Raw genomic sequence first — 27,284 nt, 5'->3', positions numbered from 1 at the left:
CTAGCAATTTAATGTGAATGTGGTATGTGTGTTGAGTGAAGCCTGCAGACACTGCTCTTTCGAGTTATCTTTTTAAAAAAAAAAATGCTAAAAGTAGCCAAATAGAATTGCTAAATTTGTTGCTGGATGCTTTTTGACAAAAAAAAAAAAAAAGGCCTAGGGCCGAGGGCCAGGGGGCACCCTGGGGCCTATACTGCAAGTCCAGGGACATCGGTGTACCCCTCGGTAGCTTGCTAGGGTCAGAGGCGCCTAGGTGGAGGGCCAAGTGGCACCTGGGGCCTATACATCAAGTCCAGGTACATCGGTGGACCCCTGGGTAGCAAAAAAGGTTGCTAGGGTAGAATGAAAAGTTGCTAAATCTAGCAACAAAATTGCTAAGTTGGCAACACTGTTTGTACTGTAGACTATTGGAAAAAAATAGCTTAAAGGGGCTAATAATTTTGTCCCAAAAAGTGTTTTTAAAAAATTTAAAAAGTACTTTTATTCTCACCGAAATAAAACAAATAGGACTTTCTCCAGAAGAAAAAATATTATCAGACATACTGTGAAGATTTCCTTGCTCTGTTAAACATCATTTGGGAAATATTTAAAAAAAGAAAAAAATAATAATAATTCTGACCACAACTGTATGTATGTGCGTGTGTGTGTGTATGTATATATATATATATATATATATATATATATATATATATATATATATATATATATATATATATATATATATATATATATATATATATATATAACAATTATTATTTTCAGTAGTTTCAAAAAGTTACTTGTGATATCCAGTGACCTACAAAAAGAAAATAAAGATTAGCAGATAAACACCTTAATGCATTTTTGTCCCATTTTTTAAATGTTGGGGCTACTATAATCAAACATTGCAGAAGCATCCCCTTCTGTACAAAAGCTGAAGGCAAAAATACACAGAAATAATCACAAAAATAAACAGAAGAATATCAAATATCACTGTCATAATAAAATGTCATCAAATCCATATTGCCCTCTAGCTGTTAAGCATTATATTTGTGTTATATTCATTATTTACACAAAGCTTGAGAGTCATTATAATATTTAAAGCACAGTGCCTTAGACATCCTCAAGTTTCTTTGTCATTCTAATTATTTTAAACCCTGGCCTACATTTCAAGCAAATACGCATATACTGGGTGGTGTTGGGCCTTTTTATAACTCATAGCATATAAATATTACCTTTTGATCAGTCCATGTTGAAGAGAATATCATTACAATCAACAGTTTAACCCAGTGGAACACTCAAAACTGTTCACCATGTACCTACACTGGCTTATATTTTTTCTTGCCTCAGCTGGTAAGTCCTTTTAAATATAATTTAATTAAAAGCGGTTCATGCATTGAGCATTTCAAACTAACATGTGCTGTAAGGTTGGGGATACTTTATTCTGAAGTGTTAGTGACCGAATAGCAGAAACTTTTTATAAATGTAATAGTGGCCAGTTTTAAGGACTTTAAGTTGCTCATTTTAAGACAGAGTGTTAGACCAAATACACTGCTTGTAATGGGTAGTATAATAGGCTACTTACTTTTTAAAATGTTTCACAAATGATGTTTAACAGAGCAAGGAAATTTTCACAGTATGTCGAATAATATTTTTTCTTCTGGAGAAAGTCTTATTTGTTTTATTTCAGCTAGAATAAAAGAAGTGTTAATTTTTATTAAAGCCATTTTAAGGACAATATTATTATCTCCTTTTTTTCTGATAGTCTACAGAACAAACCAATAACTTGCCTAATTATTACCCTAACCTGCCTAGTTAACCTAATTAACCTAGTTAAGCCTTTAAATGTCACTTTAAGCTGTGTAGAAGTGTCTTGAAAAATATCTAGTCAAATATTATTTACTGTCATCATGACAAAAATAAAATAAACCAGTTATTAGAGATGAGTTATTAAAACTATTATGTTCAGGAATGGGGGGGCTAATAATTCTGACTTCAACTGTATATTATGGCGTAAAAAAAGTATATATTTTTTGTTCTTTACTAAAGCATACTGTACATAAGTTTTTATTTCAAAGCATTTAACAAGTATAATTATCGCTGGCAGAATTTTTGACTTGTTTCTAGTCTGTATCTTCTTTAATCGTTCATTTATTTTTCAATTATATTTGTTTATTGTTTTCAATGCTCTTCAGAGTGTAATATAATCTAACCAAAACAATTCAGAATGTGGGTAGATTTGGTGGGGGGGAAAAGTACTTGGAATCATCCACACACACTCATTCACACACATGCATTACGGCCAATTTAGTTTATTCAGTTCACCTATACCGCATGTCTTTGGACTGTGGTGGACACCGGAGCACCCAGAGGAAACACACACAAACACAGGGAGAACATGCCAACTCCACACAGAAATGCCAACTGGCCCAGTTGGAACTCGAATCAGTGACCTTCTTGCTGTTAAGCAACAGTGCTTACCACTGAGCCACCGTGTCGCCCTACTTGTTTGTTTTGTTTGCTTTATTTATAGAGCACATTTAAAAACAACAGATTTTTGACCAAAGTGCTTTACACAACAACCAACATACAACATTTATACTTGAATACAGTTCAAACCAGAAGTTTACATACACTCTAAAAAAAAGGAACATAACCATATAAAAAAATGTCTGATGGTAAATCATACTAAACGTTTACTGTTTTAGGTCTGTTGGGATTACCTAAATGATTTACATTTGCTAAATGCCAGAATAATGAGAGATTTTTAAAAGATAATTGTTTATTAATTTCTAGACAGTCAAACGTTTACACACATTTCCTTGGTATTTCTTTTAGCTTTGCTTTTAAACTGTATAACAAATGTTTTGGGTATCCTTCCACAAGCTTCTCACAATAGTTTGAAGGAATTTTGGCCCATTCCTCCTGACAGAATTGGTGTAACTGAGTCAGATTTGTTGGCTGTCTTGCTCGCACAAGCTTTTTCAACTCTGCTCACACATTTTCTATAGGATTGAGATCAGGACTTTGTGATGGCCACTCCAAAACATTCACTTCGTTGTCTTTAAAGCACATTTGAACTAATTTGGCAGTATGCTAAGGGTCATGGTCTGTTTGGCAGACCCAATTTTGGCCAATTTTTAATTTCCTGGCTGATGTCTTGAGATGTTGCTTCAGTATTTCTCCATAATGTTCTTTCTTCATGATGCCATCTATGCTGTGAAGTGGACCAGTCCCTCATGCAGCAAAACAGCCACACAACATGATGCTGCCGCCCCCATACTTCACAGTTGGGATGGTGTTCCTAGGCTTGTAAGCTTTCCCCTTTGTCCTCCAAATATAACACTGGTCATCATGGCCAAACAGTTCAATCTTAGCTCCATCAGACCACAGGACATGTCAACAATTATTCTTTTTCCCAGTGTAATTTAGCACATTGTAATCTGGCTTTTTTGTTGATTCTGGCTTGTTGATTTTCCCATGTTGTCACACAAGGAAGCAGTGTGCTTGCGGTTTTCCTTAAATCCTATTCTACAGTTGTGCCTCCAGTTAACTCAAATGTTGTCAATTAGTCAATCAGAAACTTCCAAAACCTTGACACCATCGACTGAGCTTTTTCAGAGGCAGAATGATCTTATTGAATGTAAACTTGACTTTCAAGAAAAGTTATAACAATTTCTCAAAACATATCTCTCTCATTATTCTGCTATTAAGCATAACAGAAACACATTTGATAATACCTAAAAGGGAAAAAGTTTAGTCACATTTACATCTGACTTTTGTTTTTAATTGTTATGTGCCTTTTTATACAGTGTATGAAAACTTCTGGTTTCAACTGTAGGTGCCAGACCATTCAAACCTTTAAATTCAAATAACAGTAACTTGTATTGGATCCTAAATTGGACTGGGAGCCAGTGAAGGGATGATAAAACTGGTGAGATACAATTAATTTTTTCCCCCAGTTAAAAGCCTAGTGGTTGCATTTTGAAACAAACTCCTGAATACAAAGAGTTGCAGTAGTCCAATCTGGACATAATAAAAATGTGGATGATGTTTTCCAACTCCTTAAAAGACAGAAAAGGCTTCAGTTTAGCAATGTTCTTTAATTGATAGAAACCACTATTGCAGGGGTGGCCAACCCTGTTCCTAGAGAGCCACCTTCCTGCACATTCAGTTGCTACCCATATTAAACACACCTGAACCAATTAATTAGGACCTGAATAGCACGTGATAATTACAGGCAGGTGTGTTTGATATGGGTTGCAACTGAAATCTGCAGGAAGGTGGCTCTCCAGGAACAGGGTTGGCCCACCCTGCACTATTGAGTACAGAATTAATTTGCTTGTCAAACTTTAACTCAGTGTCAAGACTTTTAACGTGACTGTGGACCATAGGCTTAAAAAAACTTAGGTTATTATTTGTAGATTCAGAGACAATTGGAGAGCCAAACACTAGTACTTCAGTTTTTGATTCATTGAAGGTAAAAAATGACAGTAAAACAGAGTTTCATTCATGTTTATGGGGATATAAAACTGAGTATCATTAGCATTAAGATGATAGCTTACAGGTACTTGGAGTATATGTACAGTTGAAGTCAGAATTATTAGCCCCCCCTTTGAATTTGTTTTTCTTTTTAAAATATTTCCCAAATGATGTTCAACAGAGCAAGGAAATTTTCACAGTATGTCTGATAATATTATTTCTTCAGTTTTATTTCAGCTAGAATAAAAGCAGATTTAAATTTTTTAAACACCATTTTAAAGTCAAAATTATAAGCCCCTTTAAGCTGTATATTTTTTCGATAGTCAAACCATCGTTATACAATAACTTTCCTAATTACCCTAAACTAGTAAACCCATTTAACCTAGTTAAGCCTTTAAATGTGACTTTATTCTGTATAGAAGTGTCTTGAAATATATCTAGTCAAATATTATTTACTGTCATCTTAACAAAGATAAAATAAATCAGTTATTAGAAATGAGATTAAAACTATTATGTTTAGAAATGTGCTGAAGAAATCTTCTCTCTGTTAAACAGAAATTGGAAAAAATAAATGGGGGCTAATAATTCAGGGGGGCTAATAATTCTGACTTCAACTGTATATTCACTCTATATGCATTTAAGAGTTGGACATATAGAACACAGGTGTAATGCTGCGTTCACACCAGACGCGGAACGCGCGTCAAGCGCGAGTAATTTACATGTTAAGTCAATGCAAACGTGCGAATAGACATCCTGTGGCGCGATTTGCGCGAGGCGAATTGAGCGTTTTGCGCGTTTGACGCGCTTACCGAGCGTTTCGCGCGAATCTCTCGAATTCGAAAATCTGAACTTCAGCGGACATTTGCGCCGCGTTAACCAATCAGAAGCTTGCTCTTGTGGGGGTGTGATTGTGACGTAGAACCAGTTGATGGAGTCCTGGGGGAAATCCTTCAGGCGACACCGACAACAAGTCATCAAACTGGGCTTGGCTCAGTCAGAAGCACCGTTGAAAGCCTCCGTGATCCAGATTCAGTTTCTGGAGGAGTTTATGAGCTCACAGAGCTGGATGCACCTCTGAAAGCATGTAGTGGACTCAGACACAGTCCTAAACGTATCGATGCTGTTTTTCAGCCTTCATAAAGCACATAAACACTGTTATTTTCTTAATAAAACCCATGTTAGCCTTTTAGCAACGAAGCTACAGTCACCGGGCAGACAGAAGCCCTGCCCATCACGCGAATCCGCGTCTGTTCTGAATTAAATTTGACATGCGAATGAAGCGGATTTGACGCGCGAATGAAGCGGGTTTTGACGCGCGAATGAAGCGCGTAAACTCAAATGTTCACGTGGCTATTTACGCGCGAATAGCGTGATTTATCCGCGCGTCAAGCGCGAGTGATTTACATGTTAGGTCAATGCAAACGCGCGAATAGACATCCGCGCGTTCCGCGTCTGGTGTGAACACAGCATTATAGAAAACATTTCCAAATTCTTGCTGACTGGTTGCTTAAGAAATATTTTCTTATGTGACAGAAACTCTCAACGTGTCACAAATTAAACCAGGCTGTGACCCGGCAGTTTACCGTGAAAATTACACAAAAATATTTCAATTTGTCCTAAAATTAATGAACAACATGGAGACCTACATGCGGCCCTTTATTGACGGCTATCCTTCATATGTTTTTGTGGACATCTATGTAACCTCCATTGTGGCTGTGGTATGTATCCAGCTTGACATATCTTGTCATATCTATTAATGATGCATCAAAAAGTTTCATCATTTGACACTTTATTACATTTTAATTTCACACTTCATTTATCTGCAGAATGAAAAGACCCAAAGCCTCTCAACACAGGTCAAAATGATGACTGTAAGTATTTTAAAACTCTTATTTTGTCTCTCCAACTCACAAAGACTTTGTTAAATATGACCAGATTAAAATTTACATTTGACTTTATAATCCAAATGTCCTCATGACCCCCCAAAAAAGTTGTTTTATACATAAAAAAATTAAATAAAATGGGCAGCTCTGGTTGCCAGAATAATTTAATTTTAAAAAATCAAAAAAACAGTTGTCATGTCTGGTGTGTTTGTGTCATGTGATTTCCCCATGTTCCGTGCACCATGTGCTGTCTGTGTTTGTCATTTGACAACCCCTTGAACCCCTTAGTTCTGTTTCCCGCTGTTTCCTAATGATCATGAGTTCCACCTGCTGTGTCACCCCTGTTTGTGATTTGTGTAAGTATGTCCTGTGTATTTAGACCTCTGCATTATTTAGCTTGCTGTCGGGTATTGTTTTGTCACCATCTCCCTGTTGCGTCTGAGTGTAGAAGTTCCAGTGCGAGTAGTGAGTGTTTTCTGTCAATACATATGTGTTTTTGGATAAGTCCTGCGATATGTGCATTTGTAAATTGAGCGGACGTGGTGGAATAATGGACCTAGTCCTCCCTCCCCCACCCCTTTTTTAAAAGTATATAGTCTTTTTGCCCCAGTGTTTCTTTTCCCTTTCCCATGGACACCATCTACCTCTCCGAATTCCTTCTCCTTCTGCTCCTCCCTTGTCTCCTCCATGGACCGTCAGCCCACAAACTTCGCCAGGCTCCCTCATCCCTCTGGCCCTGCCTTGGTCAGTCGTTGCCCTTCCTGCGCATCTGGACTCCACTCCTCTGGCTGCGCCTTATCCTTCCGTCCTGCCAGCTACGTTGAGCTCTTCCTTCCCTCCAGCTACACATCTGTCATTCTGGCTCTGCCACAAGCTTTTAGACCAGCGTTGTCACATCGGTCGGTGGACCGTCTACTCCACCTTGTCCTTACGGCTCATGGACTTCACCTCCATCTGCACCATGGACCAGCGTCGTCCCATCGGTTGGGTGAGCCGTCCACTCCACCTTGGCCCTCTGAGTCCTCGGCATCACCCTTGCTCTGCAGCTCTTGGGTTTCCCCTCTATCTGTGGCGTCGCCCTCGGTCGCCCCCTTGGAGTCGGTGGCTACTCCTCCTCCACGGTTCCTCCCTCCATCGACTGTTATGTTTTGTAATGATCATGAGTTCCACCTGGGGCCTGTTTCAGAAAGGAGGTTAAGTGTACACTCAGAGTATTTTAACCCTGAAATGAGAGAAACTCTGGGTTTTCGGTTTCAAAATGGCAGGTTTGTTAAACTCAAGAAGTCAAGCCTGTTTCTGAAAGAAAGGTAACTTTAACTCAGTGTCAGTTACTGTGGTAACTTACTCTGTGAATCTAACCTGGTCAGGAGCAGGTTTTATTCTCTAAACTCTGAGTTTCTGTCGGTCTCCTCCCCTTTTTTAAAGATAAAGCGGTATTTCTTGCCTTAGCCTTACATTTCCACACACCTATTTTAGAGCTCACTTTGGAGATGCCTATAAAAACGATTGATGGAAACGTCATGATTCACATAACTTTTGAAAATACGCATAATAAAACATGTGCATAACTGAGTAGGTTAAACTTTTATTTCATAAGAAAAGATGCGCATAAACTACGAACTTAACAAATTACAGTATGTACATTAAAAAAAGGTTTGTTAGAGATGATGATGAAAATGTGTGTGAATGGACAAACCAGCAGACTCAGCACACTGTAGAACATCTTAAATGTTGTTTTAGTAATTCTAAAATGCCTTAACTGTTTCAGTATTAGTGTATATTATTAATTACCTCCGAGCGTTAGGAGCGTGTCAAGAGTCTCCGCGTCTGGCTTCAAACGCCCCCACATGTTCATTGTGTGTCAATTGTCTTCTGAAGCGCAAGTATTAAATAAAAAATCATTGACTTAGCTTGTTCTACTGCAGTAATTTCTGTTTTTATTGTTGATATTTGGCGCAAGTTAATCAGGAAGTGACGATTGTGTTCTCTTTGACTCATTGGATAAAAACGCTGGTTTATTCGCATCTTTTAGGTGTTATTCCAGTTTTGCACAATTTATGTAATAGCCTGTATTTTAATTGAAACACAACTATTGCCTACATTTTTGTCACACACAGAACAAAGTCATGTACGAGGCTTGTCCTTTTTTCCATAAATATTTAGCTTAACCTTCGACATGTACTGTTACTAGATTAATGGGATTATTATTGTCTAAAAATAATTTTTAGCACTGCTTACGTTCTTAATGTTATATCAACCTCTATCACTTGATCAGTAAAAAGGCAGACACACAAGTGCACTGTTAAATCTATTAAAACTGATAAATGTGTATAAAAGTTTAGAAAAAAGTATACACGTCACACATTATATTACTTATTTTATTATACTTAAATGTTTAAATACTTTAAATGAAAAAATAAGCATTAACTTGAGCAGCTGTTTTAGCATGCTAACTGTCTCTGTTTCACTGATGGTTGCTTCTTTTTAAATATATACACTCATATTTGCTATACCTTTGCATGAGCAGATCAAGTTCAGCTGGAGAAAGAAATGCTGATTTCTTTTTTTTTTAAGATGTTGCCATGGTCACTCGTAATATCTGCGCTCCATTGCTAATGCCTTTTTACAGTCACGGTGTGCGCGCTTAACTCTGAGTTGGTCTACTCAAATTTGATTGACCTAACTCAGATCAGCTATTCTGAAACCGAAACCTCTGAGGTTTTTAATCTCTCGGTAAATCAACTCAGAGTTCAAGTTTAAACTCCCGAGTTGTTTGAACCTCCTTACTGAAACAGGCCCCTGCTGTGTCACCCCTGTTTACGATTTGTGTAAGCATGTCCTGTGTATTTAGACCCCTGCTTTAGTTTAGTTTGCAGTCTGGTAATTGTTTTGTCACTATCTCCCTGTCGATCCTGAGTGTTGAAGGTCCCAGGGCATCTAGTGAGTGTTTTGTTTCTTAATAAATAGGTGTTTTTGGATAAATCCTGTGATCTGTGCATTTGTGGAGTGAGTTCCCATGACAAATGTGAAGAAGTTTACAATTTAAAACAGTATAATATACAGAATACTTGTGTAAAAACAAAATAATATGCTTTAAAATGTACAGAGATTCTGTAAGAATTATATTGTAATTTGTTTGTTCAGATCCCGGCAATTCACTTGTTTCAGTTTTGTGTCAGTGTTCAGACACTCATGCTCCCTATTCAACTGCTTTGTCTGTTTGTTTGTCATCTTGTGTCTGTCTACACTCTTGTGTTTTCATGTTTTAGCATTGCGGTTTGTGTTTGCAGCTGGATGCTTTTGTTTCTGTGTGTCTTGCACATGGTTAATTTGATTATTGGCTGTATGCTTTTGTTTTGCGTGAGCACATAGCTTTAGGGTTGTTTGACTTCATGTCCAAGCATATCTTGACATCAGTTCACATTATTGTTGCAGATGAAATATAACTTGAAAAATGTGATTTTTATATTTTCCAGTTGGCTAAATCTTAATAAATCAAGTCAAACAACTTTTACTGAAGCCTCTCTACTTGATGGTTGGTCTAGAACAGGGATGGGCAAACTTGATCCTTGAGGGCCAGTGTCCCTGCAGAGTTTTGTTCCAACACTAATCAAACACACCTGAACATGCTAATCAGTGTCTTTAAGATCACAAGAAATCTATAAGCAGGTGTGTTTGATTAGGGTTGGAGCTAAACTGTGCAGGACACCGGTCCTCCAGGACTGAGTTTGCCCACCCCTGGTTTAGAATGTCTACTATGTTTGTAGTGTTTTGTGTGTGTGTGTGTGTGTGTGTGTGTGTGTGTGTGTGTGTGTGTGTGTGTGTGTGTGTGTGTTTTTACCTGAATTTGTGGAGTTGTGGAGTTTGTTACTGTGTGGAGTTTGCATGGGTTTCCTCCGGGTGCTCTGGTTTCACCAACAGTCCAAAGACATGCAGTACAGGTGAATTGAGTCAAAGACTATAGAATACACAAGACATGTCACTCGTATACTTTTGAATGAGGAAAAGTGTAACAGTCAATATGGTGAATGAAGCCCCGCCTTCTAGTACAGGAGCCAATCAGCGATCGCTATAGAATAACAATTCTCTGGGGGACGGGCTTTTACTAGACGTGAGTTTCAGCAGATTTTGTGTGATATGAACATTTAGGAATGAAACCGAAGGGACAGTTGTTGTTTAATTTTATTGGTTCATTATATGTAATGTAATCGTAATCTTGGCAAGTAGTTTTGGAGAATTTGATTGAGTAGGCTAAATTGTCCATAGTGTATGAGTGTGAATGAGTATGTTTGGATGTTTCCCAGAGATGGGTTGCAGCTGGAAGGGCATTCGCTGCGTAAAACATGGAGCTCAGATTGCACTGCACCACGTCTGCATCCAGACTCCTCTCGATAGAGATGCAGCAGCAGTCTTCTGTTATGATAAAATGCGATGACAATGGACTAAGTTCTAAACAAAGTTTTGTTTAAACAAGGGATGGTCATGCAGGAAGGGGTCGACAGAAGCAGACAACAGCAAAATTTGTTACCAAAAAAACAAGCAATGGTTGGTGCAGGCAACACAGGAACGGGAACAATGAAAACACTTAGAATTGCTCTCTTATCTTCATTCATTTATAAGTGAAATTACCACATGAAGTCATAGGTACTTTGGCCAACATTTGTCAAGTACCACAATACGTATTTACATCCACAAATGACAGTGAAAACTGCCAAAAGGAAGCCCATGTCTTATGAGTCTACAGAAGCACCGTCGACTTCTCTGGGCTTGGAAGCATTTGGGATAGACCATCACACAGTGGAAACGTGTACTTTGGTCAGATGACCAAAGAAGAAAAGGATCATGCAGACATGTAACCAGCTGACAAGCTGTGTCAGTGCCCTTGGTAAAGGTAACTTGAAAGTACAAACAGATTTTGGAGCACAATATGCTGCCTTCTTTTCCAGTGGCGCCCATGCATATTTTTACAAGACAAAGCAAAATCACATTCTGCACACATAACAATGTCCTGACTGCAGAGGAAGAGGATACGGGTACTTGACTGGCCTGTCTGCAGTCCCGACCTGCCTCACATAGAGAATGTGTGGTGCAAATTGAAGTACAAAATGTGACAATAAAGAGCCTGTACTGTTGCCCATCTTTAGACTTGTTTGCAGAAAGAATGAGAGAAAATTACTGAAAAACCACACCACTTAGTGTCTTCAGTACCTAAATGACTTTTAAATGTTTTGAAAAGGAATGGCAACATTATTCCATTAATTTATTCATTTTCGGCTTAGTCCTTTTAATAATCTGATGAATCGCCAACTTATCAAGCATATGTTTTACGCAGCGGATGCCCTTTCAGCTGCAACCCATCACTGGGAAACATCCATAACACCCACTCACACACACACACAAACACCACTGACAATTTAGCTCACCCAATTAACCTGTAGCGCATGTCTTTGGACTTGTGGAGGAAACTGGAGAACCCAGAGGAAACCCACGCCAACATTGGGAGACTCTACATAGAAATGCCAACTGACCCAGCCGGGGCTCAAACCAGCAACCTTCTTGCTGTGGGGCGATTGTGCTACCCACTGCGCCATTAAATAATGTTTGTTTTATTGTCTGCAATAAAATACAAGTGAAAGCAAATTTAGAAATCACTGCTTTTTTGTGTTTCCATACTGTCATAACTTCTTCTGATTTGGGGTTGTACACAACTATATATGTGAGTGGTGTTTATATAGTGTGTGCAATCAGTGTAATGTCTGCAGCTGTGTAATGGTAATCATGGGCTGCGTCCGAAACCGCCTACTACTCAGTAGGTACTGCATTTGAATTTAAACGTACTACATCTGCCATTTTTTCATGGTCACACAACCCACCTGCATGAATTGCATTGCTTCACTCCCATTCATGAATTCTCTCGTGGGGCATCATGGGATAGCGTAGCGTGCATGGGATGCGCACTCCAGAATCTCGCTGGAAGTAGTAAGTCATTTGCGAACTTCTCACATACTGATTTTCGAATTCTATGAATTCGGACATACTGCTCGGCTCGCATACTGATTTTAGCGTACTATACAGTATGGAAGTATGCGGTTTTGGATGCAGCCAAAGTCTGAAAGCACGAGTAGTCCAGGTAAATGGCTGGTGGAGCGTACATATTGCTGAAGTGCCCTTTAGCGAGTCTTGTTTTGTACGGAAGTTAATAAACATGACTTTCATATTCTGAAATTAATATTCATGCATTTGCAGGCTTGGTACAACGGCCTTCCATTGTGGATGTTCTACAAACGATGTGGAATCACACAATTTCATGCAAATAAAGAAATGTTTTGGACTCCCGACCTTCTTATTAAAGAAAGGTAAAAAATATTAAATTATATTTGTATTTTTTCCCCTCTCACTTTCATTGTTAGGAATAGAGACAGAAATTGATAGGTTTTAGAAATGGAACTGCCCAAAGCAAAGGTGTGTCCAAATGGTATCTTTTTAGACATATTAAGCACAGTAAAGAGCCATGAAACCCCCTCGTTTCAGCAGGGTGTTTTCACACCTCTACTTTGGAAAAAGTCAGAAAAGTGGGCGTGTCCAGCTCTGTTTAAGGGGGAGTGTCAGGGGAGCAAAAGAGGGATGGTGTGGGAGTGTCGATTTGACCACGCGCTGAGTTTAAGTCAAAACACACACACACACACACACACAGGGGAGAAAGTGACTTTGTTTACATGGACATCTGTAATCAAATTATTTGACAAATTATTAAATAGTAGACTTTAACTGCAGTTTGGCTCTTTCATTCAGAGAATTTATTCGTGCCCCTCGTGACAAACAAGATATTTGATTCGAGGAGCTGCTCTAAGCGTGTATTTTTCATGCAATGTTTGATACCGCACGGCGAATGAGAGAAAAAAATAAACTCTACATTTCACTGTAACTAAGATGCACTCGGCAGGTAAGCCGCGTGTGTAATTCAGGTCACAAAATGCGGTGAAAATCCTATACGACGGTAATAGTTTGGTTGTGGTGCTAACATGTTGACACTCGGTGCAATTGGTAGTTTGATACGAATAAACTGAATAAACAAAGAGCACTGGTTGCTCACTTACCAAATCTGTAGATTTCTGTAGAAATCTGCACATGTGAGCACCATGATTATTAGACGCTGCGTCAAATTTAAAGATCTTCAACTTTCACACGGCTGTTGCGAGCTTCTGCTTATAGTAGAAAGTTGACATGACAACTGTTTTATTTACCATTATATTATGGCAGAGAAGGTGCTCATTGTGGCCATGTCTAGATATACTGAGTATGGTGTATCGTCAAGTTTTTATCATAACGTATTGTTTTCCAATTTCTAATGGGCTCATTATTGTCGTTATGGCATTTAGTTGATAATATCATGTCATCATGTCACATGGACAATACTCTCAATGCTCTCTTTTAAACCCCTTCCTGAGCACCACAACTCTATATTTAGAATCAAAGTCAATTAGTAATAAGGGAAGCTTTAACACTTTATAATAACTTCACACTATGAATCATTTGTTGGGCATTAGCACAATAGGCAATTCATGTTAAGCATTAACTCTGCATTAACAAGCAGTTTTTAAATGTAGTTGCAAATGCTGCCTGTTTGAATTACTGACTCTTATAAAGTATATAAAGCAACCCAGGCTCATTCTGAAAACGTCCCGCGGACGTTTCTGGAGACCGCGGAATACAACCCGGCGGGTACGTACGGCTGCAGTTTTTGTTTTCGTGAATCCGCGAGAGGCCGCTGTTGTGCGCCTTTTTGCATCTCAACCGCCTCTCACGAGTGCAGTTCGCGCCCGCGCTGTTCTCGCGTGAACCCACCAGAGGCCGCTGTCCGACTGACCAGATGATTGACTGCGCGACTGGCCAATCGGCTGACCCGCCCTCCTCTTTCCCTAAACCCAACCAATTTTACCGATTGACCAGCCCGCCCACTCGCTTCCCTAAACCCGAGCAACAGTTTACAAATGCCGTCCAAAAAAAGAAAAGCCCTGATTTTTTTTTACCGCGTTTTCGGATTTCACCGCGTTCTCACCCTGTTATGAAATTCATTCACTTAATTTTTGGGATTCTGTTTTTGTCTTACCTGATTTCTGGAACTGCTCTTCTCTGGACTCGAAACCGATCGCCTTGGTCAACTCCTCTCTGCATCTCAAGCCTGCCGACGTACACGATGACCTGAGTGGACAAACGGGTTGCAGCGAGAAAGCCCTCCACAAGGAGGTAAGCGGTCAAGGGAACAGCGTCACACCGCTCCGTAGCGTTCGCTTGAAAAAAATAAATGCAGCCGTACGTACCTCCCGGTACGTATTCCGCTGTCTCCAGAAACGTCCGCGGGACTACGCTATCAGAATGAGCTTGGGTTAATATAAAATGCTTATGGATTGTAATTTCATACTTTGTTAGTAAATTGTAAAAAGTTTTGTTTTATTTACAATTCACGAGTAGTTAATTCACATCGAGTAAGTAAATCAATACTAAAATATTCAAATTAACATTTGTACATGTCATTTTTCAGGAATGTAGTTATAGTTGTATGTTATTCAGTGCTGTGTTGATATAACATTTTACAGTTGTGTGACCTACATCTAAAGTGAGGACTGTTTATGCTTTGTAAATCCCTTAAGCCTTATTTAATTTTATCTTAAATAGGAGAAAGAATGAACAACAACATGATTCAGAAAAAAAATCCATGTACCAAACTATAAATTGAGAATTTAAGCCTTTAATTGCCATTTACAATGGATTTACAAAGCCTAAACAGTTCTCTCTTCAGATCAGTTTTAAAAAATCTGAATTTGTGTTTCTAAAGCACATACAAAGTAACTATTTCTATATGCTTTGATCTTAAAAATCACTTACTAACTCTTAAACAACTAATTTGTAAGTAATGCAGTACCTTATATAGTAATGAAAACGTAATAGAAGACTTTGAAAATCCATTGATTGAGCACATTTTATATGTGCTTACAAGCTAAGAACACAGCATTGCACAATCAATATCTATTCCAGAGTTCACTCTTAGCTCATGATTTATACATAGCTTGTTGGCTTGCTGTCCCAGGAGAGAGCACCCCTTTTGCAGGGCGAGTGGGGATTGAGCCCAGGTCTATCTCAAACTCCCCCGCTGCTGAGGCCAAGCCGAACTTCCTGAGAGTAAGACATTTTAAAAAAGGTTTAGGCTTATTTGATCTATAATATGGAGCACATTTGGATGGTGGGAGGAAACCGGGAAACCCGGGGGAAACCCACGCGGACACGGGGAGAACATGCAAAATCCACACAGAAATACCAGATGGCTCAGCGAGGACCCAACACCATTGGTATTCTTGCTGTGAGGCAACAGTGCTAGTCACTGAGCCACCATGCCGCCCATTCTGGATAAAGGAGGAAGAAGGGGATGAGGGGGGTTTCTTCCAGGCGAAGATAGTTGTAGAAAGGAAATGAGGATATATATAGTGATTTGGGATCCTTTGATTGGAGGATCATGATTAGCTAATGTGGACCAGCTGGGTCAATCATGAGCATGTGCTTCTCTCAAAATTAAGTTTAAAATTAAACTTCACTTAAAGTAGACATACAAATAGAATGTATCCCGAACTGAGGCTGAAGGAAGAAAGGAGGGGGAAATTATGCCACTGGCCACAGTTGGGGCAGAGCAGAGTACCTGTAAAGGTGGGCCAGTTGCGATGGTCCCATTGTATTTTGCATAACTTAACAAGTGTCAAACTAAATATTTTCTAATGCTTAATAAATGATTGATAGCGTGCAGTTATCATAATGTTACCAGTGAAGCTGTTTGTAGAGTTGTTTAATGAATCTCTGCTGAGATTTTGAGAAACTGATTGTGTTTTTTCTGTTGATTCTTTGATCTTCATTTGGGGGTCTACTAAAAATGCTTTGAGATTTGAATATTTAGTCAGTTGTGTGAGGTGATGAGCTTCGTACAAGAACTGGCAACTTGAAAAACATGGAAAAACAGGGATTTTTCGCAACTAGATTGCACCATACAAATTATGAGAGATTCCAGCGAGGTGAGTATGAAATATGAGAAACCTCCAAAAAACACAAAACCTGTTGGCAGGTTTGCCTTAGGGGGCATATAATGTCATTAAAGTCATCATTTGGTCACAACTTTGCTTAGCTGGAAGTCCATTTATTGGGAACTAGAAATGTTATTAAAAACAGTTTCATAAGTCATCATTGCATTGAAGAGTGGCCAGTCATAATAATCTGTATGGCGTTGTTGTTTGTTTAGCATCAAGACAGAATATGGAACAACACCGTCTCCGTATGTGCAGTTGGAGTTGTGGGAATTTTCAATCTCCATTGATATTTTAACTCTGACTACGGCTTGCAGCATGGACTTGTACAAATTTCCCTTCGACACCCAAACCTGCAGTATAACATTTCACTCTGCCGTGCACACAAGTACATATACAAAATATGACAAAATAAAACATTTTAAATAATGCTTAATAATTTTCTTCTACAATTATGTGCAATGTTTACTGATCACTTGGTTCTTGTTTTGGACAGGGGAGGAACTCGAGATTGATTCATTGTCTAAAGCACAATTTATTACTAAGGATTCCAAGAAACTGTTTGAGGCCCAGGGAGAGTGGGAACTTCTCTTAATCGACACTTCTAGGGTTAATGGAACGTTTACAGGGCTTTTACAGGATCTGCTGGTATATCAGGTGAGGAGCACAGGCTACCCAGATATCAGAATTTGTCTCCGAGCTATCGTCCACCATCGCAGAACAGGTGAAGAAAGCAATCGACTAAGCTCTTGCTCCACTTGTTGCAACTTTTGAGAGTTTTAATTGAAGTATTCAGTATCAAAGCTGACATATTGACAAGCTTAATCAGCAGAGTGGTTACAGCGACTGAAACACTGAAGCAGACGGTGCTAAAGTTGAAATCAGCTAACAAACTACTTACAGCAGGGGTGTCCACACTCGGTCCTGGAGGGCCGGTGTCCTGCAAAGTTTAGTTCCAATCTCAATCAGACACACCAGGACCAGTTAATCAAGCTCTTACTAGGCTTTCTAGAAACATTCATGCAGGTGTGTTAAGGCAAGTTGGAGGTAAAACCTGCAGGACACCGGCCCTCCAGGACCGAGTTTGGACACCTCTGACTTACAGAGAAAGTGGCTTGGAGTCATGCTCTCAGCTTTGCTATGTTCAGGCAAAGAGCTTAGAATGACCAAGAGGCGACACTCTAGTGTAATTTGGGAAACAGCCAACAAACTGTCAGATGAAGATGTAGACTTTAACTTTACAAAAATGTATAAAAACGCTACAAAAGTGGACCAAAAATAATCCTGCGTCTGACAGTCTCCGCTGATTGAAAACTGATTGCATTGCGACACAAACTATTTGCACATGCACATGATGAAAACGAGCACACCAGCTTGTCTTCAGGGGGAGAAATGTGAGTTTGTAAAGGGGAAAAAAAATTATGGCTTACTCGCAAAGCACTATCATGCAAGGTGATGTTTATTTACAGTACCAAAAAGTCCATCCACTATGAAGGTATATACAAAGAAAATAAAAATAAAGTACCAAAGAAACAACAAACAAGAAAATATAATCTGCAAAAATATACTCCAATTATATCTACAAAAAATAATAATAACGATAATAACAGGTATCCACTATATATTCGCTATTCTGAGCAAGCTAATACACAATTCACATAAGAAGTTAATAAGAAGGCATGTGGACATAACACTACATCTAATCAAGTCATTTTAGCATGTCAAAGTCAAATTTATTCATATAAAATATATTTTCCCAAAAAGAAAAGTGTGGCTAGTAAAAATGGTGAGTGGCTCGTAATGTTGGAAATCTACTGGCCACAGTGGCTGGTGATCAAAAATGTTAATGTCAAGCCCTGTATGTGTATATATATATATATTAGCGCTGTCAAAATTAGTGCGTTAACGCATGCGATTAATTTTAAATAATTAACGCGTTAAAACAAATTAACGCAATTAACGCAGTTGCAGGTTTCTTTTTGTGTTCAACATGCAAGAAATGTGGATAAGACCAAGGAAGCACTTTTTGAAGGCAAGTTTCAGTATAAAACCACCAGGCTCTCCAGAGTTTCATGCAATTTCGGGTGTTTCATTTTTAACTTTCGACTTCTGTTGTAAGTTGATACCACATGGTGAACAGAAAGAAAATCCTCCTTATTTCGTGACTCTGTGTTCCTTTAAGGAAATAAAATCACTGCTTAGGCTACACGGTAGAATTTTAATAAGAGTATTATCTTAATCATATTAAAATCGGAGTATTGGTGTCTTATGTGAATGGACTCAAAAAGTCTCTGGTGAAGTCGCGAGCTGTCAAAGACAGGGCATTACTCTGCCTTTCAGCATGCGCCCTCCAAGTTTAGTGTGTTTCCTCATTAAACGCAACGAAAGCGTATGCTTCGCGTTGTTGTGTCAGAATCCTTGTGAAATACAGTAATACTTTAGGACGCCTAAGCAAATTTGATGAACGCGATCATGCGTGTTGAATCTGAGGGGAGTCGCTCCAGTATGGAAGGTCGTTGGGGCCAAAACGTCTGCAGAGCGTTGTGTGTGTTTCTGTGTCAGGCCCGTTGAGGGGTGTCAGGGGTGGAGTGAGCAACGTATCTGAGTAGGAGCGTGTGCGCGCGAGACATACCTGAAGGACGGTGGGGGTGAGTTGCGCGCGACATAGGCTACCTGAAGAGCTAGGAGGGATGCGGGGGAGAGGGGTGTGCAATGTATTTAACGACCGGTTTGCGAGAAATTATAATTCATTTGCGGGCATCCAGGAGTCTCTGTGCACTTGCGGGATACTCCAAGTCTTAGCAACTGGATGGATGTAAAAGAGGATTAAGCTAAATTGTTTCTACTCTATAATTAATGTTCTCAACTCACAGCAATAAAACTTTACAATGAGTGCAACAGTTTGTATTCAATAGTTTATTATTATAATTTTTAATTTTCCATATGCCGTATTTTGGCATTTTTTTTGCAGTCCACTTAGAATTCAACATGGAAATCAATGTTTTCTTTATTGGCATTGATTGTTTTGAAATTTAAATGTCATTAACATACCTGTGTTTTAATTTCTTTAATAAATATGGCTGTCAAGCCAGGATCTTGATGGTTTATTGTGGGTATGTTGTTTACATGAAGAAATCTGTGTTACCAGTTAAACAAAAATTCTATTAAACAATTATATTTTGAATTTTAATAGTTTTTGTCTTGCGTTTACATTAATTTTACATTTGAATAGCCAAAATTACAACTTTTAGTATTTTAAATGCGATTAATTGCAAAAAATTTTTTTTAAAGGTGCAATTAATTAGTTAATTTTTTTAATCGATTGACAGCACTAATATATATATATAATTTTTGTTTTCACATCAGATCACCATCAAGAGAAGACCTTTGCTGTATGCTATCAACATTATCATACCTGTGTTCTTCTTCCTTCTGCTGGATGTGGCCTCATTCTTCATAGAAGCAAGTGGGCCAGACAAGCTGAGCTTTAAAGTCACTTTACTTCTGGCTATTTCTGTGCTGCTGCTCATTCTTAATGACACACTGCCCTCTACGGCTGACAGAATTCCTCTGATTGGTGAGTATAACCTGGACATGATCATCATCATAATTTAGTTAATAACTAATGAACTATGCAGTTGATTATTATGGATCATATTCAGTTTTTTGAAGGTACCCTTAAGCAAGGCACCTAATCTTTACATTCCTCCTGAGTGCTGCAGCAAATGGGTGTCTGCTAGTCTGTCTGCTCTAAATTGGATGGGTTAAATGTAAATACCAAATTCTATGAATTACTATTGTTGGACATCATGACCAGTACTAGACAAGGTAGTATGTTTCCTCAGGAAATGACCCTGATCGGGCATGCTTTACTAACTACCCATCAAAACTAAGGCACAACATCAGTAGCCACACACATGCACAATGAAATTCCTGTTGCAAATCAGTTGCCTGAGTTGTGCAGAAGCTTGAACAGACTGTCCAGTTCATCCCAAAACCAATAGAAGAAAAGCACAGTGTACACTTCGGCCCCGGGGTGCAGTCTAGACCAGATTTAAAGGGTCACGAAACACCAAAACACATTTCTTGAGCTGTTGATGTGTCCCACACTGCTAAAAACACTATTAGGACACCTATATTTCACTAAAAAGTGTAAATTGGTTGTTTTTGTGTTATTTCAAGCAAATTTGTACTTCCGGTTTGAAACGAATTTTTGAAGCTGCGTCACGGCCATGACATAATAGCGTTGTATTCCAGCGTGCAGACTGGACGTCTGTGCCAGAGTGTGTCTTATTACGTCTTACAGTGTGTTGCATTAATGCATGAGTAAGACTTGGTTCAAACCAATCAGCACGCTCTATTGCGCAACTTCATTAATATTCATTACTGTCACAGTGTTTAGACGACAGAGACGCCACGTTGTGTCGGCAAAACAAGCGTGAAGTGTTGCTTTTATAGTTTGCTGCTGTTAAGTTTCGTTTTCATTTTCTCTCTGGAGTCACGTGTGGATTAACAGTGTACGCGACGCTCGACAACAATAACTTACGTGTCTAAGGAGGATTATTGTTTACCTGATAGTTGTTCTCATCTGCAAACGCTGAGATCCGGATTTGCTTATAGTCTTCTCTTAATAAAGACGCGGCTCTAGTTGCTGGTGATTGTCCTGTCTCTACAGATTTGGTAAGTGAGCGACCAGTGCTCTTTTTTTATTCAGTTTGTTCGTATCGAACTAAGTTAACTATTGCACCGAGTGTAAACATGTTAGCACCACAACCAAACTTTAACATCGTGTAGGATTTTCACCTCATTTTGTGACCGGAAAACACACGCGGCTTTCTGACACTACCTGCCGTGTGCATCTAAGTTTCCGGGAAATGCGGAGGTTTTTTTCTCTCATTCGCCGTGCGGTATCAAACAATGCATGAAAATACACGCTTAGAGCAGTTCCTCAAATCAAATATCTCGTTTGTCGCGAGGGGCATGAATGAATTCCCTGAATGAAAGAGCCAAACTGCAGTTAAAGTCCACCATTTAATAATTTGGCAAATAATTCGACTACAGATGTCCATGTAAACACCATCATTTTCTCCCGTGTGTGTGTGTGTGTGTGTGTGTTTTGACTCTGAAACTCGCGCGTGCCCAAATAGACACTCCCACACCATCCTACTTTAGTTCCTCCGACACTCCCCCCTAAACAGAGCTGGACACGCCCACTTTTCTGACTTTTTCCAAAGTAGGTGTGAAAACACCCTGCTGAACGAGGTGGTTTCATGGCCCATTAACCCCACTGCCAAATTCAGCTCAAGAGCATATTGCTGTATTCAGATTTTAAATTCAGCTCATCTTCATTTCTATAGAGCTTTTCACAATGTAGATTGTGTGAAAGCACCTTAACGTAAATGAAGTTCGACTATATTGAAACACTTCAAAGTTCAAATTAGTTCAGTTCAATGTAATGGAAATGTAGGAAGGGCATGTAAGAAGCTCACTGAAGAGCAACTCTACCCATGCGCAGCCCCACAAGTCCCAAGCCAAGCAAGCCTTAGGTGAAGAACAAACCTTACCTGACTGACGAAAGTTAAGGGGGGAAAAAATCAGACACAAGTGGGCATAACCAATTCTCCTCTAACCAAATGTCTTGTAGAGAGGTGCAGTCTAGGGGCTGGACAATGTTAGACATCTATTGTGGAGAAGCTCAGACATCCCAAGTCTCCCGGAAATTGAGTATCCCTCAAATGCATAGACACTCCTGGATGCCCGCAAATAAATGATAATCTTCCGGAAATCGCGCGCTTCTGCCCAGTCCTTAAATACGTTGCACAGCCCTCTCTCCACCGCATCCCTTGTAGCTCTTCAGGTACGTTGCGCGCAACTCACCCCCACCACTCTTCAGGTAATGTTATGTCGCGTCGCGTGCGCAACTCCCACCGCTCTTCGGGTACGTCTCTCGCGCACACGCCCCCCTACCCAGATACGTCACTCACTCAATGCACCCCCACTCTTCAAACACCCACTATCCCGCTACCTCCCGCAAATCAATTCTTTATCCCCCGGAAATGACTTTTCCCAACTTGGGATGTCTGGAAGCTGCATGTCTGAGTAGGCTAGCCCATGGGATCAGCGCGGAGACTGATCTATCACTGGGGTTTTTCAGGAATCAATCTCATGCTCTACACCCATCCATGACCACCACTGCATCTGCTCAGGATATGGGATAGGACCAAGATTGAACTGGCCAAGTTTGCTATGCTGTCAATGCTGCTCAAGCACTTTGCCTTGTCTACCCTACTGGCTCTATTTAATCATAAACCCATGTCTGCTCCTCTCCAGCCCAAAGCCCATGTAATCTCCTGTTATGCCTCATGTCCCTCCAGTTACTCATTAGCCCCTTTCATCTCTTGTTTGTGTAAATCGTTTTGTTTATGGTGCTCCAGTCAAGCCTCTAGAATTGCCAGCCCCAGTCAAGCTTTTGACCTCTTATGCTGCGTTCACACCAGACGCGGAGCGCGCGTCGAGCGCGAGTGATTTACATGTTAAGTCAATGCAAACGCGCGAATAGACATCCTGCGGCGAATGGCGTGGCACGAATGACGAGAATTGCGCGGTGCGCATGGCGCAAATGGCGTGGCGCGAATTGAGCGTTTTGCACGTTTCGCGCAAATCACTCGCGTTCGAAAATCCGAACTTCAGCGGACATTCACGCCGCGTTAACCAATCTGGAGCTTACTCTTGTGGGGGCGTGATTGTGACGTATCACCTGTTCTCGGTGTCCCAGGGGAAATCCCCCAGCAGACACCGACAAGAAGTTCATCAAACTGGGCTCGGCTTAGTCAGAAGCACCGCTGAAAACCTCCATCAGCCAGGTTAAGTTTCTGGTGGAGTCTATGAGCTTAAAGAGCTGGATGCACCTCTGAAAGGATGTAGTGGATTCAAACACGGCTCTAAACGTATCGACGCTGTTTATCATCCTTCATAAATCACATAAACACTGTTATTTTCTTTATAAAATCCATGTTAGCCCTTTAGCTATGAAGCTAGAGTCACGGGGCAGACAGAAGCCTTGCCCATCACACGAATCCGCGTCTGTTCTGAAGTGAATTTGACGCGCGAACGAAGCGGGGTTTGACATGCGAACGAAGCGGGGTTTGACGTGCGAATGAAGCGAGTAACCTCAAATGTTCATGCGACTATTTACGCGCAAATATCGCGGTTTATCCGCGCGTTCCGCGTCTAGTGTGAACGCATTGGACCCCTTAACTTGGCCTGTTCCAAAATAGCCTTTTGTTGTCTTGACAGGGGTTTACTGCATTGTGATATTCAGTCTCATTGGCATCAGTATTTTGGAGACCATCCTTGTAAATTATCTGATGGCTAAAGATGCTGAGGAAAAATCAGCTGCATTAATGGAAAAAACAGCTGCTGTTAGTGGACGAGACGGTAAGAATGAAGTCTACTTATCCATTTCTTTCTTTTACAAAGATTCAACAGATTTGCATATTTAAGATGGTTCAGACCACACTAAAAGTACTGTGTCTGTTTTGTATTTTCCCTCATAGATAGTGTCAGAAATGAGCAGATTCTTCCAGATTCTGTCAGAGATGAGAATGAGGTTCAGATTTCATCGTTCTGGATCAGAGTGGCAAGAATCACAGACGTGGCCTTCTTCATTTTCTACATAATCACTGTTGTTGTGTTTCTGTCCGTGCTTGGGAAAATTTGGATTTCATAAGTGGTGTCTTGTGTGCTATTCCATACATTTAATCCTAACTTTGACTCATAGTTTATTTACTTATGGTACTTCAAAGAGATTAGTAGATAAAACTGCATTATTAATTTATGTAGAAGTGCAGAATAAATAAAGCTGATTTCCCCATGGTTGTTTTCCTACAGTCACATAACCTTCGCCATACCATGACAAACACCTCTCAAAAATGAACAACAATGATATATTTATTATATATTTATGATATATTTTGGGCCAGATGCTGGCCAGAGGGAGAAGGAGAGCGGCGGTAAATGCAAAATGTACATGCAAAATATGCACAGTGGGTAATGTCAGAAGTATAAATCCAGGTTTAATCATTTGTCAATGGTTTTTTTTTTTTAAACGTCTAAATCTAGTTGTTTGACTCAAGTGCACACCTCTCTTTGTGTCTAACACACATAAAATGTCATATATTTCAGAGCTAACCTTCAGTAAATAAAGGTGGCATTGGATGCCCATTTTACAAGTTGAGATCTTTTGGATCTTAATAAAAATCTATAGCTTCCTTTGGTTAAATTTCTCAATGGATTTGTGAATAAATACCTCTTTTTACTTTTGTAAGAATCCAAAATATCAGACCCTGAGAACTGTTATGGAATTTTCATGAGACAAGATGCAGTGCTCCAATGCACTTTCTAATCTGAGAAATGATGAAGAAAGCAGCTGTTCAGCTGTTCAATTCAAATCACTGTTGACAATGCAAACTTAGGCCCCGTTTACACTAATGCGTTTTTGTTTTAAAACGCATAAGTTTTGCTACGGTTGCGCCATCTGTTTACACTACACCGGAGTTTTCGAGAGCCGAAAATGGAGCGTTTTGGAGACGCTGGAGAGGCCGTTTTCATTCTAAAACGCTGCTGCTCCGTTTCAGTGTGGATGAGGAAAAACGGAGACATCTGAAAACGGAGGCGGAGCTGCTGACATTCGCCTATTTGATTGGGGCATTTCCTCAATATTAAGTAGCCTACACGCACAGTTCAGTCCTGCATCCTCTCCTTGTAAGTTCAGACTTTGCAAGTTTGATCAAGCCTGCAGTCTCTTCTTCTCAGTTTGATATGGAAAACAGACTTCCGAGGACACGCGTCAATCTTCAAAGGGAACAGTGTACTTTATAACTTCATTCACATCACCCTGGCTACGTTGTTTCACTTTCTCAACAATAAAATGTAAACTTGATTTAAGGAACTGCCTATTTTCATTTTAATAGTAGCAACTTAACAGACAGCAGAAATGTTGAGGCGCCGTGCTGCATTTATGAGCGTCATCTTCACTGTGTGGATATTTATAACAAAACGGAGCCGATAACCACTGCCTCCTTTCAATTTCAGGGAAATTACGAAACACAGCCTCTCTTTTGCTGAATATCAGTTTTAATAATCGATAATGGCCATTATAAAAGTATAACATGCAATAAGTTTATACATTATAGGAAATGAAGGCAAGCGATCAGTCAATATACAGAATGTAGGCTACGTAGCTATTAATCATTAACTTATCTTTGCACTCAGCCAAAACACGTTACCTGAGAACAAGTAATAGATTCCAATGACCAAAGTCAGGGAATATGTCATTAGATAAAGACAACAAGATGAATGAAATATCCCGTTTAATAAATATAGTGAGATTAGATCCAGTGGGAGATGCTAGCAGAGCTCTCATCTGGGTAGAATATTAAGTGTCCTTAACTACTATGTACTTACATCAAAAAATAAATACAATGTACTTACTGTGTTTATGATGTATTTGAGAACACTTGTGGTGCTTTTGAGTTGGGATAGAGGTTGGGTTATGGACAGGTTTGGTGGTGTGGGTAGGTTTAAGGGTGGGTTAAGGTGTAAGGGATGGTCAACAGTGTATTTACAAATGTATATACAAAAGTTAACTACAGATGAAATTACATACATGTATTTAATCAAGCATAAGTACACAGTAAATACATGTATTTACACAATAAGTACATTGTAACAAACTATTAAATTTCTGTGTAAGTACATATTAGTTAAGGCCACTTAATATAAAGTGGGACCAACATGCTGCAGCAATTGCCTGAGAGTGTGTGGTCACGTGATGTGCGTTCCAGCGTTTTGGTATGGACGGAGAGCTGTTCAGAAACGCTGGGTAAAATGCAAGTGTGGACGCGGATCATTTTCATTTTAAAACGCCGTTTTAAAACTAAAACGCACTAGTGTAAACTGGGCCTTAGGCTAGAGAAACAGAGCTACACTACAGCAGGGGGTAATGCGAGAAAGTCATCCTTCTCCTTCCACCTCAAGCCCCCCTTCTTGACCCTTATGTTACCTTCTGATTAGAGCACATTTCACATAAAATGTTCAAGGTTTTAATATGGTTTATCTTGCAGCACTATATTCATGTTTGGTAACATTTTAAATGTCTCTGTGTGATTGGTAAAGTGGTCTTATTTTACAGTAATATTTCACTGGTATATGTTGATTGGGTTTTTGACATAGATAAGATCTTCACAAGATGCTCTCCCTCCTCAGAGATGGTTAAGTCCTCAAATTCACCAGGCAAGGGTTTCTGTGACACTTCTATTGTCTTGAATTTATGGGTGTTTGTTTTGACTTGAGTATATAAGGTAAAGATGTGATATGGGTCAGGGGGATCTTGTAAAAAGACACCCCATTGCAGTATCTCTGAGACTTATGCTGCAATGTATTTCTCTGGTCAGGTTTGCATCTATAATTCTTGGATTTATCTTTGATTAATGGATGTTGTATTGCTACAGTCTCATCTCTGAATTGGCTTCCAGGGGTCCGTTCTTCGTATGTGGATTACTCAGTTAGCTGGATTTGGATATTGCCGATTTGACACGATCCAGGATCGTTTCGTTCTTCAAAGCTGATCCGAGAGTTGTTGTCATAGCAACAGTTCTGCTAGGTCAAACCTGATCGGGAGCAGGTTCAATTCATATAAACAGGATTAGATCGGCTTAGTTCAAGCAAAGATAATACAGAAAGTATGTTCCGAATTCTGATATTTTCTTACAGTAGTATTTATATACGCTTGGGAAAATGGTACATATTTTTAAACTATATATATATATATATAAAGTTATAGTCATTAATAAAATAAATAAAGTTATACATA

At 39.5% G+C, this 27,284-nt stretch overlaps 2 protein-coding genes across 8 annotated transcripts in view; one reads left to right on the top strand and one right to left on the bottom strand.

The window, feature by feature from the left end:
- The window catches only part of pycr1a (pyrroline-5-carboxylate reductase 1a), a 134,921-nt gene that overhangs the window by 48,076 nt on the left and 59,561 nt on the right, over positions 1–27,284 (bottom strand). Inside the window, exons 9-10 of one of the 6 annotated variants that reach the window (XM_073937827.1) lie at positions 10,186–10,302; positions 6,237–7,521 (exon numbers count right to left, since the gene is read on the bottom strand). The exons of 4 other annotated variants lie outside the window; for them this stretch is intronic. In XM_073937827.1, coding sequence (XP_073793928.1) covers positions 7,486–7,521; positions 10,186–10,302 — 153 coding nt within the window. In that variant the 3' untranslated portion in view covers positions 6,237–7,485. Of the gene's footprint in view, positions 1–6,230; positions 7,522–10,185; positions 10,303–27,284 lie in introns of those variants that run through there. One more of the 6 variants, XM_073937842.1, reaches the window with a different exon arrangement.
- Positions 978–25,357, top strand: LOC108182217 (5-hydroxytryptamine receptor 3A-like). 2 transcript variants are annotated; one of them, XM_073945181.1, is made up of 10 exons: positions 978–1,152; positions 1,226–1,332; positions 5,995–6,179; positions 6,288–6,332; positions 12,591–12,700; positions 16,627–16,799; positions 16,908–17,068; positions 19,778–19,988; positions 23,708–23,848; positions 23,968–25,357. In XM_073945181.1, the coding sequence occupies exons 2-10, from the start codon at positions 1,293–1,295 to the stop codon at positions 24,138–24,140; spliced, it is 1,239 nt and encodes a 412-aa protein (XP_073801282.1). In that variant the 5' UTR covers positions 978–1,152; positions 1,226–1,292; the 3' UTR covers positions 24,141–25,357. The 2 variants fall into 2 exon arrangements, with proteins under 2 accessions (XP_073801282.1, XP_073801283.1); XM_073945182.1 differs by lacking the exon at positions 1,226–1,332.

Source organism: Danio rerio, chromosome 3, assembly GCF_049306965.1.
Source record: "Danio rerio strain Tuebingen ecotype United States chromosome 3, GRCz12tu, whole genome shotgun sequence".
NCBI classification, from domain to species: Eukaryota; Metazoa; Chordata; class Actinopteri; order Cypriniformes; family Danionidae; genus Danio; species Danio rerio.
The sequence above is the reverse complement of the archived record's forward strand: the minus strand, read 5'-3'. Positions and strand labels throughout refer to the sequence as shown.